Source organism: Bubalus kerabau, chromosome 20, assembly GCF_029407905.1.
Source record: "Bubalus kerabau isolate K-KA32 ecotype Philippines breed swamp buffalo chromosome 20, PCC_UOA_SB_1v2, whole genome shotgun sequence".
Lineage (NCBI taxonomy): Eukaryota > Metazoa > Chordata > Mammalia > Artiodactyla > Bovidae > Bubalus > Bubalus kerabau.
Window position 1 is genome coordinate 8,961,803 of NC_073643.1, and position 21,294 is coordinate 8,983,096.

Here is a 21,294-nt window from a genome sequence, read left to right on the forward strand (position 1 = left end):
ATCTCTGTGAAATCTGGTGAGCTGCAAATGTGTATGTAGTTTTTTTCTTCTATATTTCACATTTATGATACAAGCATGGATGTTTAGCTTAGGCACCAAGTTATTATTTTTTGAACTTAGTTTACAGCCAGTATAATTTTGCACAGATGTTAAATGGCATATCTAGAAGTTTTGACAAATGTACACACAAATACCCCTTCATTTCCCCAGAAGGTTCTCTCCTATCCCCTTTCCCAGTCACTACTCTCTCACCCTCGAGGGTTCTTTTCCTATCTCAAAGCTTAGTTATGCCTGTTCTAGAATTTTCCGTATATGGAATCACAAAGTATGAACTTTGTGTTTGGTTCCTTTCTTCTAACAAGATGTTTTTGAGATTCATCCAGGTTGTTTGTAGAAGTGGGACCCAAGCTGTCACTCACAGCTTGATGCTGTTAAGACTGGGACAATCGGTCCACCCGATGGCCTCACTATATACCCTCTAAATCCTGCTATTTGGCCCTCTCCACTCTACCAAGTCAGTCTCTCTCCAGGGCACAGCGAGTTCCTCTACCAGAACCGCCCAGGCAGCCTCGGGTAGCACCCAGATGGCCGTGGGGCCATCACCGGGGACCTCCCCCGAACAGCTGCCCTCTGCCCCCTATCTCCACCCCCCCCCCCACCCCCCAGTAAAACGCCAAAAGAAACTGGCCCTCCAGCAGGTCGAAATTCAGATTCGTTTAATTCCAAACTGCCTGATGTTTTGCTGTTGATCACACATATGCAGAGTCCTTAAGAAAACGAAAAAAAAAGAAAGAAACCGGTGGCTGGGGCGGGGGTGGGGGTGAGATCTCACGGGCAGTGGATATCAGCCTCTGCAGAACCAGGATTCAGAATGAAATCTTTTCTTTCCTTTTTTAAATAAACGGAAGAGTCGCTCTCCACTCCGCGCTTAGAGGGTTTCAAAGGTCGTCACACTGAAGCCCGGGGGCGTTCATCTCCCCAGCGGCCGGGAGAAGGGAGGAGGTTGGAAGGAGGAGGGAGGGAGCACACAAAAGCGAGCCGTGCAGAGAGGGCTAATGTTTCCTGTTTGCCTGGAACCCCCTCCTCTGTGTCCCCTCCCCCAGCCCCCTCCCAGCACTCGGGCGGAAGTGAGTTTGCTCCTTTGGAGATTAAAAGGATTCCGAATTCCGATCAGTCCCAATAACCAATGTACTGAGAGGAGGAGGAGGAGGAGGAGGAGGAGGAAGAGGCGGCAAAGCTGAGAAAGGGGGGACGCGCGCGCGTGCACGCACGCAGCCCGAATTGCGGAGTTGTTCAAAGCCCCAGGCGGTCAGGGCGCACAGCGCGAGCCAAGCCCGGTAGGCGCAACGCTGCCGGGGCCACCCGTCTCTCTCGGCGACTCGCTTTCAGAAAGAAGATGACGCGGGCGCGGGCCGGCGGCGTTGACCACGCGGCTCCTGATCTCACCGCTCTGGGCCGTTGCCGGTTCCACTGATTCCGGCGCGCCTCGGTGGAGGTTCCGTCCTCGCGGCTCGGGATCGGAGGGGGGGACCAAGGCGAGGGCGAAATGGCCCGATGACAAAGGAAATGTGATCCCCCTTCGCTGCCAAGGTTTCAGAGAGGACGGACGCGAGGAGGAGGAGGGGCGCGGGGCGCGCGCAGAGCTCGGATAGCATTGCACGACGGCTCGCGCGGAGCGGGCAGCGGGTACATCTAATATCTTCCTGCCGATGAATAATTCACGACGGCCCTCGGGGACCTGCGGCCCCGCGCAGCGGCGCGGCTAAACCAGAGGAGAAGGAGCGCGTGGGAGGCGCCCAGGCCCTACAAGGCCGGGGCAAGAGGGCCCCGGGCCGCGTGGGGCGCGCGTGCGTGTTAAGCGCCGGCAGCTCCGCGGGGCTCGGCGGGCGCGCGGGAGACTCGAGGCGCGTGGGGCGCGCGTGCGTACTACCCGCGTGCGGCCGCGGCGGGCCCCACTAGCTGCAGCTGCGGCGGAGCTCACCGCCCTTGCAGAGAGGCCGCGCCCGGCCGTGCGCAAGCCCGGAGCGCAGCACGCCGGGCCACCCAGGAGCCCCTGGCCGCCGCGTCATGCGGTGGGGCGGTTGGCATCGCGCGGGGGGACACGGGCTCGGCGTCGCGCCGCTCCCGCCTTTACTAGTTTGGGGAGCCTTCCTGTCCCAAGAAGAGACTAAATCCATTTAAAGAAAAGCCCACGCACCAAATACTCGTCGAACCAAATTCTGCCTCTCAAGCCGGGACTGGGATTGCACAGCGGACTTGACTTGGGGGTGGGGGACAATTCCCCTCGGCTGGCGAGAAGCTAAGCTGCAGCTGCTCCAGGAGTCCTCTGACCTCCCTGCCCCCGCTCGCCCCTCGCGTGTCGGGACTTGTTCCGGCGCTCCCGCCTCGTTAGGCGCACGGCTCCCGCGTCCTCCTCCGGGAGAAATCCTTGTCGCCTCTGGAAAGTGGCATTTAATGCCCGCTGCGTCGCGGGTGGCAGCGCGCGGGCCGGACGCGGCGAGGCCGAGCCGGCCGCGCCGCTCTGGTGCCGGCTCCCGTGCGTAGGCCTAATCGATGCCTTTTTTCTGAGTGAGTCGGCGGCTCCCCCACCCACCTCGTCGGCGCTCTCCTCCTCCTCTTCCTCTCTGGTCTCCTCCCTCCTCCGGGCCTGGTTGCAAATGGCTTCGTTCCCTGAGACCGACTTCCAGATCTGCCTGCTGTGCAAGGAGATGTGCGGCTCGCCGGCGCCGCTCTCCTCCAACTCGTCGGCGTCGTCGTCATCTTCGCAGACGTCCACGTCGTCGGGGGGCGGCGGCGGGGGCCCCGGGGCCGCGGCGCGCCGCCTGCACGTCCTGCCCTGCCTGCACGCTTTCTGCCGCCCGTGCCTCGAGGCGCACCGGCTGCCGGCGGCGGGCGGCGGCGGCGGCGCGCCGGGAGAGCCGCTCAAGCTGCGCTGCCCCGTGTGCGACCAGAAGGTCGTTCTGGCCGAGGCGGCGGGCATGGATGCACTGCCCTCGTCCGCCTTCCTGCTCAGCAACCTGCTCGACGCCGTGGTGGCCACGGCCGACGAGCCGCCGCCGAAGAACGGGCGGGCCGGCGCCGCAGCGGGCGCAGGCGGCCACGGAAGCAACCATCGGCACCACGCGCACCACGCGCACCCGCGCGCGGCCGCCTCGGCGCCGCCGCCGCCGCTCCCTCCCGCGCCGCCGCCGCCTGCGCCGTCCCGCTCGGCGCCTGGCGGCCCCGCAGGCTCCCCGTCGGCGCTGCTGCTGCGCCGGCCCCATGGCTGCAGCTCCTGCGACGAGGGCAACGCGGCCTCGTCGCGTTGCCTCGACTGCCAGGAGCACCTGTGCGACAACTGCGTCCGCGCGCACCAGCGCGTGCGCCTCACCAAGGACCACTACATCGAGCGCGGCCCGCCCGGCCCCGCCGCAGCCGCTGCCGCGGCAGCGGCGCAACAGCTCGGGCTCGGGCCGCCCTTCCCAGGCTCTCCCTTCTCCCTCCTCTCCGTCTTCCCGGAGCGCCTCGGCTTCTGCCAGCACCACGACGACGAGGTGAGTGTGGGGAACCGCTCCTGCCGGGGACTGCGGCCCGGAGACCGGGGCAGCGGGTCTGGGCCCCAGTGGAGCTGCGGGGGTGTTCGCAGGGGTCTCCGGGCAGGTCCCCGACTGAGGGAGGGAGTCTTCTCCCCCTTCCGGATTTTTCCATTTTTCTTTTTGACTACGTGGCAGTCACTGCCATGGAGCCGACGACCGTGTGTGCGCGGAGAAGAGCTGGCTTCTGTGTGCGGGCCGCAGAGGGTCCCAGACGCGAACTTCCTCTCTTCCCGCTTCCCTATCTAATTTTCTGGCTGGCCAAACGTGGTAACCGCTGTCTCCAGTTATAGGCAGGAGCTGGGGTAACACAGATGTCTGACTGTGTAGACCTGGCCTCCGTGACCGAGGGTCCCTACTCTGCTCCCCTAGACAGCTCCCGAGGTTGGAGATACCCCCCTCTTTAGAGACTTTGGTTTCCTCATTTCTTTTTGACAAAACGGGCAGGCTATTGTTTTAATTAAGACACGGGATGGAGGCGTGTGTGTGTGTGTGTGCATAGATGTGGTCTTGTGGGGGTACACTAGAGGCCTCCTGGCATACTGAGGGCTCCTGTTTAGGTTTTTCCCCCACTTAAGTTTTGTTTGTTTAAAGTTCCTCGATGGTTGCTTTTAAGTAAGGCATTGGCCAGGAGTTAGGGGATCTAGTGGGTGAGTGGGGTACACGTGCCCGAAATGCCCTGGTTTTCCACGTGCGCGATCAGGAGGGCGGACTATACGTGTAGTTGGATACCTCCTTGTGTGGGATAAGCGGGCAGTTGCTGATCTGTGAGGGCCTTGGGTCTTCAGCCTCCATCTCCCGAGGTTCCGTTTCCGTAACGTGGAGAAAAAGCGCGTTCTGGCCCCTGAACCTCCCTTGTGTGGACATGAGCCTCGTGGGCCACCGCTGCGCCCGGAGCTGCGGGTTGGAGGCGGGGGGGACCTTGCTGGTTGCCCTCACCCAGCTGGAAGTCCTCGGGCTGCCCCCGCCTGCCCCGGCTTCGGTCTCTCCGGGAACCGGTTTCCCAGGTTGAGAGGTGTCCCCACCCCGTTCAGCCTGAGGCTCGACTGCCCCTGGGGAACAAGCCGATCCCGGCTGTACGCGGCTCGAACCGGGCACGTAGAGCCTGTTGGTGGAATAAACCTTTCTTGTATATTTTTCACATCGTGTACCACTTTAAAGTTATTGGAGCCCATGAGTGGAAGGGGCCGAACGTTTTGAGGCTCAGCCTCTGCTGAGAGGGTCGGTGCCTTGATGGGATCTACCTGTAGTCCCTCGGGGAGACGTGATGCTAGAGCCTGGCCTTGCAGGGGAATAGGAGTCCTTGTGGGAGTCGCCGCCTGCGAGGTGGGGTGGGCGTGCTGGCTGCGAGCGCGGCTGAGGCTTGCCCCGCGCAGCCTTTTCCACTTCTAACCTGTTATTTGGGGAGGAGGGCGGAGCTATTGCCTGCTGGCCTTAAGCCGGCTTCTTCTATTGGAAAAAAGTTGAAATTCTAATCTACTTCTTGTGGACCCCTCATTTTCAAAGTTTCTTTCTGGGTACGAAGCCTAGGCGGGCCGTTATTCTTTGCTTTCCTTTTTTAAAGCTTTGAATGGACTCTTCTGAAAGTTTTCCCACATTCAGGGCTGAATGTTTCTAGCAGATTCTTTCAAAAAATGGATTGAGGTAAAAGAGATCTGAATTCCAATCTCGGGAATGGAAAGAGGGAACCAATTCATTGGGAAGTTTAGTATCAACGGGGAGGAGGCGGGAGAGGGCGCCTTGAATCCGCCCCGTTTCCCTCCTGGCAGGGGCGTAGATGGAACCCTCCCTCTCAGCAGTTGAGTTTAAATGTCAGGTTTTATTTATATTCCCAGTTAAAGATCCGTATACGTTTTATTTGGGTTAAAACAGTACATGCTCAGTGTTGCCAGACTTGTAAAAGGTTTATATACTTTTCAAATTATAAAACCATTCAAATGGTATGGGAGTGTGTGAAATGAGCGGTGTTCCCCTCACCCTGGGAGGTACCTGGATGCCCTGAACATTTCTATTTTTTAACGTGTGCAGTTCTGGTGAAGTTGTTGGGCAGAGGCATTATACTACACTGTTAGATCACCTAACCTTTAAAAACACGAAATTTTCTCAGTTTTGAGCAAACTCTACTCCCCCTGCCCCCCTGTTGGTTTTAAAGAAGAAAACTTGGAAATTAATTTTTAGACCTTTTTAATATTTTCTGGGTTTGGAATGTTACCGAATTTGAGTTTAAAGGGACAGACCAGGGCTGTGAATGGGAAAGTCAGATGTTCAGAGGAAAAGCACCTGGTTCACCCAGGGGGTCCCAGCCCTGGCCTAAATTCTTTCTCTCCTTCCAGGGGAGTGATCTTTAATAGTTTCGGAATGATGTGCCTTTAGAAAGCCCCTTTTCCGATTGGGAAAAGAGCCTGAGGTCACTATGGGAGATGACCGCCTTGTCCTCTGATAGTGATGAAAGGAATGCCTAAATCCGTGTGGTTTTCAATGGGTACAGTCTGCTTCGATTTTTGAAATGTGCTGTTCTTCTGAGTTGCTCCGGTGTCAACAGGCTGTATGAAATAATTCAGCTTGCCCTTGTCTTATGGTGACTGATGCCACCTGACCTTGGGCAAGGGGACCCCCATGCCTGGCTCTTGCCCTTTAATTTTAGGGAGAGTGCGTCCAACAGTTGGCATCGAGGAGGGTAGCCGGTCGGGTCTCTTCCCCCAAACTGCGTTCCTTAAGCATCCCCGCCAGCGCGACAAGATGGTTCTCTGAGCGTTGGTTTAAAACGTTAACCGGAAAACTAAAAGAAAGGAGCTGGGTTTTCCAACGGAATGAAGGTTGCTTCCTCCTACTCTGTATTTGGTCCAGGCAAAAAACGAGAGTTTGGGTTTTTCGCCTCGGTGGCGGTCAGCCCAAAAGGCCTGCTGGCGGGCGGCCTGGCTGGGAATCGAGCGGGGGGTGGGTGGTCGGCGCCCCGGGACCGCTGGCCGCGCGCCTGCCACGGGGCCTGGGAGTGGCGGGCGGAGGCGGCTCGACCAGTTCGGAGCCGGTCTCCGCCAGCTGGACGCGGCGGGCCCGAGACAGGGTCGGCAGGCATCTGCTGGGAGACCTGGGGCGCAGATCTGGGCCGGAGCGCGCGGCTCCGGTCGTCACGAGGTGCCCTTAAATGTTGTGTTGCTTGCACGTGGGAAGCAAGCTCTTCCTTGGCTGCCTCGGAGGCGACACTGGGAGCAGAAAGGGTGTGTGTGTGTTCAGGGCCGGGCGGCAGCGCTCTGTAAATGGGAGAAGCTGAGTGGGGTCTGAGCCTGTTCCGGTCCCCGGAAAGGCCCTGTCACTTGGGAGTAGGGCAGGGGTGACCTAGTTGCCATCTTGAGCTGAGGGTTTCTTTGTAGACCCCGAAGATGGCAATGTTGGTTCCCAGTTAGGAAAGAGGGAGTGGGGGTGGATTTTCCTGAGTCTGCTGGATGCAAAGTGGGATGAAGGGACGAATGCAGTTTATTTCTGTGTGTGTGTGTGTGTAACAAACTCCCTGGAAGATAGGTTCTAGAATTCCAATTCAATATGATCATAAATGTTGACCCCAAATATTGAGGAAACCACTCTCCAAAAATCAGCTCCAAACAACCTGGAGGAAGAAGGTTTGCTGCCTAAAATAATTGATTGTGGAATGCACTCTTGTATCTTATTTTGAATAAGTTCCTGTGAATGGGGACTTTACCCAAATTGGCATCAATATATTTTATTCTGTATTTGCAGAGGCTAAGTTTTCTCAGGCATGCATCCCTTTGTGTTTTAAAATTATATGTGTGTGCCTTGTAAATTGTAAAATTTATAGTAAGAGGTTTTTTTGTTTAAGGACAAGAGTAAAAAAGGAGTAAAAATGTGCATTCTAGTTGTTTCTGCTCTGCATCCTCTACCAGTTTGATAGGACTTGGTAGATGTATGTCTGCTTAGCACACACATCTCACCTATTTACCGGAAAATCAGACCTTCCATACCTTGGAAATAGTTGGAAGGTTCCTGCTTTGAATCCAGTTCAGCAGGTGGACATTTGTAGATTGAAATCTGTTGAATTATGAAAATGTTTGAGGAAAACCTCCGGGAGAGAAATGTTCACTATTGACTTCTCAATATGTTAATTTTGAATATAATCTCTACACTGTGAACTTTAAAAAAATATTCACATGTGATCGGAGGAATGTGCCTGGTCTTCCATAAACTGCATAAAGATGAGTTTCACCAACATGGCTCCCAGGCAAGTGGCTAGTTTGGCAAGCTGTGCTGGTGAGGTTGCCTCACAGGCACAGCCGAGAGTCAGAAAGGATGCTGGTGATCCTGAGGCTGGAATAAGTGCTGTCTCTGGAGACTTATGACCAGTTTTTCTTGCTAAGGAGTAAACACTAGTTGGAGAGTTGCATAGACTTAGTTTTGGTCTACAGGATCTTTATTTCCAGTGCTAGGAATATATATTTTGCAAATAATGAAAATATTTTAGGAAGAAAACAGGTACTTTCAGTTCTTTTGATAGCACTATACATTCTTTATGATTCAGTGTTTACAAGTTAAATAGTTGTAGGACTAAAGCAGTCTGAAAGTGTTTAAAGACTGAGTAAAATTGCCTTTTTCCATCCCAGCTTTCCTTCCCATTTTAGCTACTTATAAATGCTAATTCCAGGGAGTCCTTTTCAGATTTCAGGGCAGTAAAACCAACATTAAAATGCAGAGTTTCCTAATTTCTCTGCACATGTAAAATTTTGAGCACAACTGTTTTGCTTCTTATGTTTTCATTAAAAAAAAAACACCAACCAACCAACTTCACATATGTAGAAAAGGGAGTTAGCTTTGGAGGAAGCCATAAATGAGGTGAAATGGTTCAAATTCTTTTGTTGTTGAAGTAGTTTGCTAGGAGAAGAAAGGGTTTATAAACTTTTTCTGCTTATGAAGAATTTTAACTTACTTGATAATTCTATATAGCTCTCACATTTAACCCCCTCCAAGTTTTATTTGCTTTGGTGCTTACTGAAGTTACATGGGTTGCTTATTCTCACCAGTTCCTCTCACAGGGCAAGGTTTATTTCAGATGTATTCATTCTTAGGGAATAAAGGACCAATTCGATGTCATTCTTCATGACACTTGAACGAAAGATTGAGAAGAATTCTACCACGCAGGCGGTTTCCTCCTGCCTTTCCCCATAACACTAACAAAGAGTTCAGGGCTTGACTCACTGAGGCTGTTTGTGCCACCTCTGTTATTTTGGAAGGGAGGGAAAAGGTACTGATAAGAATTACAGCCGCCCAAAGGGAGCAAGACGCCACCCTCGCAGCCCACTCTGTTCTGGCTTCCCTTGAGCTTTCAAGTTTTGTGACTTGGAGGAGGAAGCCTGAGCCATCTTTCCTCTTCAGCTACTGCGACCTCCCGCTTCTTCAGTTCTAAATTATTCTCCTCCCTTTGAGGTTTTGTCTGTACCCACAAACCTAGTTGACTGAAACCAGATTGACTGTTTTGATTGACAAGGCTCTGACTTGTTAACAGAAAAATTGGGAGGGGTGTGGGGGGTTGAGCGTAGGCAATTTACATCTGAAACTTTGGCTTAAACCCTATTCCAGCGTAATTCTTTGCCTCCTCAGAGGGCATCTTCCGCTTCCTTCGTGTTTTACTTTGCTTGCGGTTGGCTTTGAAGGTAGAGTGGAATGAAACGGGAAGACCCCTAACTCCTGGCTTTCATCTCCCACTCAAAACCGCTGAAATTTGGGGAGATTCTGGTTTAATCTGAAGCTATCAGACCAATGTTTTGTTTTGTCCTCTTTTATGTAGATGTTTCTTACCTGAGTGTCAGTTCCTCCCAAGTGAGTCCTGTTTTTAGTACATCTGTATAATGATCCCAGTTAAGGATCAGTAGACATGAGAAATTAGTAATTTGTTCAAAAACAATATTCCACACAGTTGCCCTAAGGAAGTGGTGTTCTTTTTTTTTTAATTAATTTTTTATTGAAGAATAATTGCTTTGCAGAAGGAAGTGGTATTCTTTAGTGATACTGCTTTCAGTAATATACAGACTACAAGTTGAAGTTGTAAATATTGGGAAGAGGAGTCCTGATCATGAATAAGGGCATAATTTATTTAAAAATTTTTTTTGGCTACACCGGGGCCATGTGGTATCTTAGTTCCCCAACCAGGTATCAAACCCATGCTCCCTGCAGTGGAAGTGCAGGAGTCTTAACCCCTGGACTGCCAGGGCTAAATTGTTGACTGTGATTGCTCATCTGACAAACTTGTGCAAATTGCACATTCTGCCGACATTAATGGGACTTGCATGAAGCAGAGCAGTGTGCACGAGACAATGAAGTGGATCAGGTCAGTTGTGTAGACTAGGGGCTCCCTTCCTGGCTCCCACACCCTATGAATTTTGAGGGTCCCTGAGTTGGTTTTGGAACCCCTGAGCCTCTGTCAAAGGTCAGCAACTGTATCCTTTAGTTGTCACTCCTGAAAAGTCCAGTCAGCCGTTTCCTTCCATCTAGCCTTAACTGTTTGCAGTTGAAGATGTGTGTGTGTGTGTTTTCTTTTCTTGAAATGACAATGGGTTTTTGCAAACTTCTTTGATATCTTTGACCAACTGACATAATTCTAAAGGTGTTCTTCTAAGAAAAAGTCTGGACATGGAGATTTTGCTGTACATGGATCTGATAGAACATCTTCAGCACAGGTGTTTAAAAAAACCAGAATGGTGAAGAGGTGGCATCAGCAGTCATGATTACGGTGTGTTTGGGCAGACCATTGAAGGTTTTGGTCTGTATCCTCTACCTCTCTTTAAGATAAGTGTCAGAGGAAGATCTTTTTCTGAGGATCATCTCTTGGCTTGTACTGGATAAGTGCTGAGCAGAAAAGTGGATATAGTAGAGGAAATTTTGGTATAGTTGGAAAAATGTTTTTTTTTATGTTTATTTTAGGTTTATTTTTACTTAACCACTCTTAGACAATGTGGTTTTGAGATTTCTTGTGCTACCTTAGTTTCTCATCTGTAACACTTAGCAGTGTTGTAAGCATTCCAATTAATATATTTAAAGTGTCTTATAGCACACTAGAAGGCAATTGTAAATATTTTAAAAATTATTTACTTATTTACTTATTTGTGTTGGGTCTTAGCAGGCATGCGGATTTAGTTGCTCCCTGGCATGTGGGATCTTAGTTCCCCAACCAGGGATGGAATCTGCTTCACCTGCCTTGGTAAGCCAGATTCTTAACCACTGGACCACCAGGGAAGTCCCTGTAAACATTTTTTTTTTTTTTTTTAATTATTAAACAAAAAAAAAAATTTTTTTTATTGATGTGTAGTTCATTTACAATATTATTAATTTTTGTTATATAGCAAAGTAATTCAGTTATACATATATACATTATTCCTTTTTTTAGTATTTGTTTTCCATTATGGTTTATCATAGGATACTGAATAATGGTTCTCTGTGCTGTACAATAAGAGGACCTTGCTGTTTGTAATTAATAAGCTGTTGAGTTTTGAAGCAGACTCCTCACCCCATCCTTTTGCCTCCAAAGAGGATGTTGTAGAAGAAAACTGTTTGTCGATGTTGGAGACTGGCTTCTGTCAGTTTACTCTGGTCTAATTGGAAAGATGCAGTGATTCTTTCAAGTAATGGAAGGTGAACTGGAGAAACATGCATAAACTTCATTTCACTCTAGAAAAACTAGCCCTCAACTTGAACTTCTGGTCTAGACCGTCTTTGGGTTACAGGGCTCCCTAAGCCCAGCGGAAAGATGGGCACAAGTGTCTTTACAGGCTGCATCAATGCCTGTGGCTTTTTTATTTTTGGTGGAAGACCAGTGTTTGTGTTTACATTTTATATGATGTGTTGAGAATCATTAATCTTTAAAGTCTTGATCTTTGGGGGGACCGTGACATTTCAAGGAAAGAGATCAACTTGCTCAAGGGAACAGTTGGATTTCACAGACTGGAATATTTTATAAGCTCTAATTTCACGGTGTTGTCAGTTGCGTGTTTAGGTGTTCCCGAAGAGGAAACTTCAGTTATCACAAGAAAGGCCTTAAATCGTTATAGAAAAACTGCTGCTTTACAAATGGGGAGACAGGCTGGGGTGGTGAAGTGACTTTAGCAGGAACTTGCCTGCTCCAGCACTCTTTGCTCTGTAATTTATGTACAGTATTTGGCAAATATATCATTATGTCTTAAAATATTTATGTATTTATTTGGCTGCACTGCGTCTTAGCATCGGCATAGGAACTCTTAGTTGCAGCATGTGTAACTTAGTTCCCTGACCAGGGATGGAACCTGGACTCTGCATTGGGAGTGCAGTCTTAGCCAGGGAAGTCCACAATTATATTTTTGAAACTGGTCCTTAAAAGTCTGAAATTTAATGCTAAATTTATTGTTTGAATCTTTAGCTTTTTGTGTTTTATTTTGGTTTTGGTCTTTTTTTTTTTTAATTATTAAGGAGAAAATGAAATAACATTCATGTAATTTACAGCCGGAGCCTTCCTGGGCTCAGTGGTAAAGATGCCACCTGCCAGTGCCGGGAACACGGGTTCAATCCCTGAGTTAGAAAGATCCCCTGGAGAAGGAAAGGGCAACCCACTCCAGTATTCTTGCCTGGAGAATTCCATGGACAGAGGAGCCTGGTGGGCTAGAGTCCATGGGATCACAAAGAGTCAAACACGACTTTGTGACTGAGAATGCACGCACAGGTACAGCTTGGCAAAAGCAAGTGTGGCCGTCGTTGCTGCGACTGCCTCTCCTTCTAGGGTTAATGTGTTGTCAGAGCGGTAATTTAGCAAGGAAGAGGCCTTGAGTTTAATCTCTTGAAATGATGCATAAGTCTCATAGGAGGTCTCTCAGTATCGAAGTGAGAAGGATGCTTCCTCTGCCAACCGCCTCTAACACAGGCTCACCCTGAGGCCCCAGCACGTCAGAGTAAATATTCTAACACCAGTGGGTTTGGGGCTCTTATGCCAGATCTGGCCTTGGTTGATGTTGGTGGCCTTAAGGACCAAATCGAGAAAGATGGTTTCTGGATTGCCGGTTCCCAGTGGTGATGGAAAATAGCGGTGCTGCCTTTATTTTCTTATCAGAAACAAAGGAAACTTCTTTTTCAAGCCACGGAACGGGAAGATGCTTGTAGCTTCTTGGTAAGAAGATCTGGGCTTACAGCCCAGTGTCACCCTGAAGTAACTGTGAGACCTTGGACAAGTCACTTATCCTTGATTTCTGACCTTTCAGATGGAAATGGTTGAAGTAGTTTTTGAGAACTGTTTATGGAGGGAGGTTATGATTTACATGAAGATGCTTTGAAGAAGGAGCTAGAAAAAATGTTTTCAGTATTGTGAAAAAAATTTGGCTTCAACCTTTTCTGCAAGTTGCAGTCAAACGGGTAAAATTCCTTCTTCGTGAAATTAAATACGCTGCTTATCTTTCTTAAAAAATGTTTTCTGGTTGATGGCCAAATGATATTTGATACCATGAAATAATTCGGGCAGTTCCTTATTGCTGACAGAGGACTTGATGTGTTAAGATTGTCATCAAAACACTTGGATGTCTGCTGCTTAGAATTGTGCTCTTTGCCAAGCCTCTGGTTAGTCTCCCTGGGAGGATGGAACTGGAAGAAGGTTGTTTGAATGGGGCAGAAGGATTCTTGGCTTCCTGTGTGGCTACTTTATATGTGGTCTTATTTACATTACTAGAGGAAATCCAAATGTTAAAGCAAGCTCTCATGGCCTCTGAACAGGTTCTGATAGGGAGCTGAGTTTGGGCTGAAAGACAGGAATCTTGGAGAACGATGGGATTTAGGTAGAAGATGGAAAGAAGGCAGGAGTGGTTTTTGGCTTCTAGCAGCTGCATTGGCTTGACTATAGAGTGTTTGTGATCGCGATCTTTTATCTGATTTTGCCTTTCAGCATCCCTAAGAAAGGTGTTAGGCTCCCCATCCCCATCTTGTAAAATTGTAGTTGATTTACAGTAGTATATTAATTTCAGGTGTACAGCATAGTGATTCAGTATTTTTATCGATTATACTCTGTTAAAAGTTATTCCTAAATAATGAGTATGATTTCCTCTGCTGTACAGTATATCCTTGTTGCTTGTCCATCTTATACACAGTACTTTGTCCCTCTTGATCCCATGCCCCGATCTTGCCCCTCCCCACTGGTAACCACTGGTTTGTTTTCTGTGCCTGTGCGTGTTTCTGTTTTGCTGTTTCCTGTGTTTTATTTTTTAGATTCCACAAATAAGTGATGTCATACTTTTTGCCTGACTTTTTTCACTAAGCATATTATGTTCTCTGGTCCATTTACATTGCTGCAAGTGGCAAAGTTTCTTTTTGTGGCTGAGTAGTATGTGTGTCTCTTTTATCCCTTCATCTGTGGATGGACACGTCAAGTTGCTTTCTTGTCTTAGTTATGGTAAATAGTGCTGCTGTGAACATGGGGTGCAGGTATCTTTTTGAAGTTTTTAATTTTTCCAGATACCTATCCAAGAGTGAAATTACTGTAGTTTTAGGGGTCCATTCCTTTTTTTTTTTTCCTCCTGCCATCTGCACACCTTGCGTGATCTCCCTTCCCTGACCAGGGACCAGACTCAATAGCTGCAGTGAAAGCACTGAGCCCTAACCGCTGGACTGCCAGGGAATTCCCTTTTTTACCCTTTTTTAGGAGGGTGACTATTGATAAGTAGAGGAAATAGCTTAGCTTATCAGTCTGGAGCTAGAGCCACGTTTAGTTACTGTAACAGGTAATTTAATGTAAAGCATCATTGACTGTTATCTGAGTTCTTCGTGAGTTTTTAGTTGGGAAATTGCAATGCAAGGAGAGACACTACTTGCGTGCCTGGCTGGCGGGTAGCAGCTGTGGGAAGCAGCTCCCCTCCTTGGGTTGCGAGATGAGAAGAGGAAAAAGTTGGGAGTTGTTAATACTCCTGTGGGTTCCTGTGGGTCGGGTCAGCGTTAGAAACCTGGAATCAGGTGCTGCCACTGGAACGACTTGTGACGCTGGATTAGAGAAGTCTGTTGAAGGAAGTGCACACCCAGGAAGCAGAACTCCTAGAGTAAAACCTTTCTCCCCGTCAAGTTCCCTAGAGTCACAGGGATGCAGCTGGCAAAGCAGAGGTGTGGCCCACTCGGGGGGGTGGGTTTAAGCTAAGAGGCAGTCAGAGCTCGGTAAGCAGCACTTCGTGGAAGATGGACTCCCCCTTGGTGCTTGATTCCATTTGAAAATTTCATGAAAATGTGGGGGAGACCCTGGGCTGAGGGGGACTAGAATGTAGCCTGAGTTAGCAGTGCCCAGTCCCGTCTGTGCGTTCACACTCGTGCTAACCCAGCTTGCTATTTGCTAACCCAGCAGGCAGCACTCAGCCGCGCCCTGTGCTTGCTTAAAGGGGGACACAGCCTCTGTTGTTCCCAGACCTGTGTGTGTCCTCCCGTGTATGTATGTGGTCAGGCTTTCCGTCGTGTCCGACTCTTCTTCGACCCAAAGGGCTGTAGCCCTGTTTCCTTCTCCAGAGGATCTTCCTGTCCCAGGGATTGAACCCACATCTCCTGTGGCTCTTGCATTGCAGGCCGATTCTTTACCGCTGAGCCACCTGGGAAGCCCTGTGTCCTCCGTACTTGTTTGTATAAATTACACAGTTTTAAGTAAAAATGAAATCAGTGCAGAAAATTTCTGTGTAAGCACACCTGTATGCCTATGAATTCAGCTTTGGTGTAAAGTTGGAGGCCCTGGAGACAGGGCAGTGAGCAGAACAGCCTTGAATCCTTTTTCTTCATGGGGCCTGTTTATCCAGCCAGCTTGCTACTGGGTGACTCGCCCGTCTTCCTCAAAGGCAGTGCTCTGGGCCAACAGCTCTGGGGCACGGTGACTGCTGAGGGAATCTCCCTGACTGCACTCTAGACCCTTCCAGCCCATCAGGGCTCTGACCTCATGGAGGGGAGGAGCCTTGGCCCTGCAGGAAGGAGCTCGGGTCCCTGCTTCCCCTTCCTCTCCTCCGCCTTTGGGATGACCTGCCCCCCAGGCTTTGCCCTACAGTTGAGGGGGTAGTTTCAGCTGCAGAGCCCAAGGCTGAGAGGGGAAACCTCATTTCTGACTAAGTTAGGTGATTTCTTCTTTAGTGTTTTTGGCATCGGTTTTTTCGTATTGAGGTAAACATATACGTCGTAAAATTGATCTTTCTTTTTTAGCGTACACTTCTGCACCTTTGGACAAGGGCAGAGAGTGCCATCACTCCGGGCTCTAAAGAGCACCTCATCACCCCACAATACCCATCTTAGAGCCTCAGGCAGCCTCCAACCTCTTCTCCAGTCCTCTGGTCTGGTCTTCTCCAGAAGGTCATGAAATGGCATCTGAGAGTGTTGGATCCTCGAATCTGGGCCTTTTCCACTTGCCAGGCTGCGTTCACAAGTCCTCGCAGGTGGCAGGTGGCTGGTGTCAGTGGTTCCTCCCTATTTCTTGCTGAGTTGTTTTCCACTGTATGAATGTACCATAGTTTTTCACATTCCCCAGCTGAAGGGCGCTTGTGTTTCCTGTTTTCAGCCATGGTCACTGTGTTGATGCCTGAAATAGGAGCAGTGCTGTGTTGAGTCTTGGTGGTCACTGTCACCAGCTGGAGCCCCGATTTTCATCCTGGAACATTTGTCAGCAAAGTTGAGTGGCTCTGAGACTCCAGTTCCCGAATCACTCTGTAGGATGCTAACGGTTGCATTTGTCTGCCTAGGGCTGTTTTTTCTGTTTGAGGATCAGATGGGGTATTTCCTGATGAAAAAGTGCAGGGTACACTACATATATGTTTATGTGAACAAGGACTCACTGTAGATCACAGTGGGTGATCTGTACTCAGTATTTTCTATTAACCTATAAGGGAAAAGAATCTGAAAAGGAGGGAATATATACTTTCACGTATGTGTGAAACTGAATCCTTGTGCCATACACCTGACACTAACATGATACTGTAAATCATCTTTTCTTTTTTTAATACAAAATTTAAAAATATAAGTGAAGACAGAAATTCAAAGTTGCAGGAGCTGTTTTGGAGGCTGTGCTGCAGGGGACAGGGGAAGCATCTGTCTGTCCCCCGTTAGCCTCGCCCTTTGTTGATTTTTTTTTTCCCTCTGCCCTTATTAATAACTTTTCAGAACAATTCTCTTTGGTTTTTATTTCCATTTTATTATATTAACTTTATCAGAGCTTTCAGGAGGCATATACAAAGAGGAAAATTTGTCTTTACCATTTTAACCAGATTTTTTAAAAGCCACATGGGTGCACGTAAAAAATAAATATAACTGATCAGTGATGGACCACCCCAAATATCTGGAGCTTTTAGGGGAATCCTGGAAAAAATTGCCTCCATGGAGTGTAGATGGAAAAGTGTCTCCATTGTAAATGGGAGATTAATAGGGGAAAGGGGCGTTTCATATTGAGGTTGTTGATACTTACGGTGGTGAATAGAAACCGAGTTACGAGGGCCTAGCTGAATCCTTTCCGAGCCCGAGATAGCAGTTCATTGTAGGCAACATTTGAGGTTCACAGCAGCTGCTAAGTCTCTAATCTTGTTATTCACCCTTAAGTATGCTGTACAGTAAAAAGACAGGTGTGCCTTGAGATCTAAGAACCGAGGTGAAGTTGTTAATTACATTGAAGTCTTAGTAACGTACAGGAACATGCAAAGAAGGGCACTCTGTACCTGAGCATCTCAGACTGAAAATGCAGCTTGTTTAGAATTTGGAAAGTAACCATTTTTCCCTCATAAAAGGAGGGATGGTGTTCACACTGACTGTTTCCAGCGTTCATATACGTGTTTCCTCCCCTGCGTTGGTTGTATGGGTCTACTGCAGAACCAAGCTCAGAAATTTTCTGAATGTAATGTTCATCAGTGTCTATTTGTTCTAGCCCCCTGGAACTTATTTTCAAGGTTTTTTCCGATGGTTTGCCTGTTGGGATGCAAAATCAATTCTCTTCTTCTCCACCAAAGGAAAAAAAAAGGCGTGGAAAGCAGCAGATAAATATATGGGAATAAAATCTAAGAAATGCGTAAGATGGAACAATGAGGATGAGGAGAGGATATTTGGCCTTAGTTTGGGAGAAAGGATTGCGTTTCCAACTCAATACAATACAAGCCCCGATATTGGCTTGTATAGCTTGGTGAGGCTTGGGTGTTGCATGGGGGGAAGCCCACAGTATTCTGAGGTTCCAACAGGTTAAGAAAACAGGAGTCTAAACAAATAATTGGGGCGGTATCTCTGTCCTGTCTGCCAAGCTCTTCTCATTTTGGTTCCTTGACTTTCAGTTGGCATTTGCACATGTTGCCACTCACGGTGGGAAGGTCTCACCCCTTCTTGGGGGTAAAGGCAGACAGGTTTGCCACAGTGACCTCAAAAGAGGAACCCGGATGAGTGCGTGCTTAATAAAAACCTTTCAACATTTGCAAACATTTGATAGGGTCCATGAAAGGGGGAAGAGGTAACAGTTTTGTTTAAAATTTGTGTTCTTTTAACAACATTGAGAAGTTTTTTTCCTTTCTTTCTTTAACTGACTTGGGTTTTTTCCCCTTAACTGAGTTTTGTTTTGCTTTTTCCTTACCTGAGTTGTGCCTAAGACTTCCCAGCGCTTGTCATTCGGGTGGTGATTTTTCTGAATATGTATATGTCTGTGACTGTTATTTATTTGACCTTTCCTTCCTTCCTTCAGCCTGCTCAGCTTGTAGTTGCTGGATAAATGAAAAATTGAGAGTTTTCTCAGAGCTACTTTGTGTTCCCTCCCAGGAATACTTGATTTGGCCCACTTAACTTGAATCCTTATTTTTAATTATGCAAGTAACACATAAATATCTTTGTTAGGATGATCTGTAAGAAACTTTTTTTAAGTATACCCTCAGACCTACTTCTTCCCAAAGTGTGTAATTTGGGTGTGTTTCCTACCAAACCTTTACAGCTATTCACACACACACACACACACACACACACACGGAGTATAGAAATACAGTCTTAATATAGACATTTTCTTGTACTTACTTTGCTAGTGATTACTGCTCCAGGCTTGGTGTTCGTGCTGTGGAATTTATTTAGCTGTTCCTTTATGTGGGATTTTTCCCTGCATTGGCCATTGCCACTTATTTGTGTCCCTGTGACTCAAGAGCCCCCCAGCCAGGGACTTACTCAGATACCAGCAAGGCACATTTGAAATGTTAATTTGCCTTCCTGCCAGCCACATTTCCTCCCACCCAATCCGGCCCTGTTGCCGTCAATCTAATGGGAGAAAAATGGCTCGTCCCGTTGACTGACTTTGCATTTCTGTGATTGCTGTGGGGCGGGCATCTTTTTGTTTATTGACCATTTGGATTCCCTCCCCAAATTGCCTTGGTTCCTGGGCCTCTTTTCTGGGTTTAAAAAAAAAAAAAAATCAATTCGTAGGCATTTTGGATAAATACTGCTCTTTCTTCCAGCAGATTTTTCAGAGTCCTTGGCTAGCCTCAGTTTAATTTAACTTGGTATACGTTTTAAATTTCAGTGTTACTGATGATTGACTTTCATTGTCAACATACTGTCTTTAATCATATCTTACAATATTTTCTTAGTGTATCTTAGGAGGTGGGATCTAGTTTTATCTGGAATGAACAATGATCCTGAGGTCCTGACTGTGAGTGAATGGTCTCATTTCCCCTTTTTCTCTGAACCCTTAAATTTCTGGGAAACAGTTGCGAATATAGCTGTCTGTGGGGGGCGAAGAGAAGGGAGTATTAAGACCTTTGCTCAGAGAATGCCCGCCGGGTTGCAGTTGAATGTATGTATATTGGATGTTCGTGCTCTGTGGTCTTATACCGGAGATCTCTTAAAAATCTCTTTGGTGTTGGGTGGCTATTAAGGAAATAGACAGCAGGTAAATGGTAATGCTTGGTTTGGTGTAGGCCCATTAGACATCAGTCAGCGGGCTTTTGTTTGTTATTACATTTTTAAAATTGTATTTTTAGCTGCACCAGGTCTTCGTTGCTGCACGCGGGCTTTCTCTTGAGATGGCTTCTCTTGCTGTAAAGCACGGGCTTAGTTGCCTTGTGGCATGTGGGATCTTCCTGGACCAGGGACAGAACCTGGGTCCCCTGCTTTGGCAGGCAGAGTCTTAACCACTGGACCACCAGGGAAGCCCATCGGTCAGTGTTTAAGCACAGGTTGTTCTGTCGCCTACTGTGTGCCAGTTATTGGGCAGGGTCCTGCAGACCTGCCTTTTTTTCCCTGAGTTTTTAATCTTCATTGGGTTTTTTAACTGGAAGAGAAGCAAGTAGTCATTTTAATCCAGGCAAATGCTAAGTAGCTAAAAATATACAATTTGCTAATTCCACTCCCCAGGTGTAACTCCTGGTAACAGGCTGGATTCTGTCATTGGTCTCCTTTCCTGTGCTTTTGCACCATTATCTTCATGACTGTATTTGTCATTTAATCTGTAATCGGGCACACTCTGATGTTAATAAAGTTGCTTGGAAAGCATCATTTGTTATACACCTTTAGTTCTACATCTTGCTTTGTCTTTGAGACCTAGTAGCCATTCATCATCATCTTTGCTGAGGTGTAGTGTAGGCATAATCAAATGCACCCATTTTAAAGCATTTATTTATTACTATTTGACTTCGCCAGGTCTTAGTTGCCGTTTGAGGGATTTTTAGTTGCAGCATGCAAATTCTGAGTTGGGGGACCTAGTTCCCTGACCAGGGATCGAAAGTTGGTCCTCTGCTTTGGGATTGTGGAGTCTTAGCCACACTGGACCACCAGGGAAGTCCCAAACACATTTTGGTGGTGAGTTCGGGCAAATTTATACATCTGTGGTACCACCACCACGATCATGATGGAACATTTCTACCACCTTAGAAGGTTCCGTTGCCGCAGTAATCTTTCAGAGCTCGTGTCTGGAGAATTTGGCCTGCTGCTCTGGTCTTGGGAGGATTTATGGAGAGGAGAGCGGGACACAGGCCTTTGGATGTGAATTAGACTGATGGCAGCATTGCCAGGTCTGATGTCCTGGTTTATTGCTGAGGTGGGGGGAGCTGTAAAACACCCTAAAATCTTGACCCTGGAGAGGCATTTTATCCTCTGCAAAGGCCCAGATTCTCTCTTTTTTTCCTGTCTTAAACATTTGCCATTTCAGGGCCACAATGCAAATGGTCAGGGAACATTGTTTTCCAGCGAGCAGTTGCCTGCTGGGAGGCAAATTCCTCAAGGATTGCTTGGAAAATGTGGAAGTAAATTCCGTTCAATCAACACACTTCTCATTGAACCCCGGCCAAGTGTCTGCCCTCTCCGGGTGTTTGAAGACACAAAGGACTAGAATGGAGGTTGCCTTCTGAGGACCCTTACTTACATCACCATACAGGGAACTAGAACAAGCAGGGATTTGGGGTATTCTGGTGAGTCATGTGCGTGTAAAAGCATTAAGTTGTTGTTGATGAGATGTTACATGCTCACATGTTAAAAAAAAAACAAAAACAACTGTTCCAGGGCTCAGGAAGGCGTAATGCAGTAGAGGAGATGAAGTCCTTCCAGCAGAGTGCTGGAGTCCTGTGTGTCCTTAGAGCAGGGGCCCCCAGCCTCCGGGATCTGGTGCCTGGCGATCTGAGGTGAAGCTGATGTGATAATAATAGAAATAAAGTGCACAATAAATGCAGTGCCCTTGGATCATCCCAAACCACCCCCACCCCATCCATGGAAAAATTGTCTTCCACGAAACTGGTCCCTGGTTCCAAAAAGG

At 48.0% G+C, this 21,294-nt stretch overlaps 1 protein-coding gene across 1 annotated transcript in view; it reads left to right on the top strand.

Annotated features, from left to right (window-relative positions):
• The first annotated feature begins 710 nt into the window (after positions 1–710).
• TRIM71 (tripartite motif containing 71) overlaps positions 711–21,294 on the top strand; it is a 63,089-nt gene continuing 42,505 nt past the window's right edge. The window contains exon 1 of the mRNA XM_055558325.1: positions 711–3,533. Coding sequence (XP_055414300.1) covers positions 2,658–3,533 — 876 coding nt within the window. The 5' untranslated portion in view covers positions 711–2,657. The remainder of the gene's footprint in view (positions 3,534–21,294) is intronic.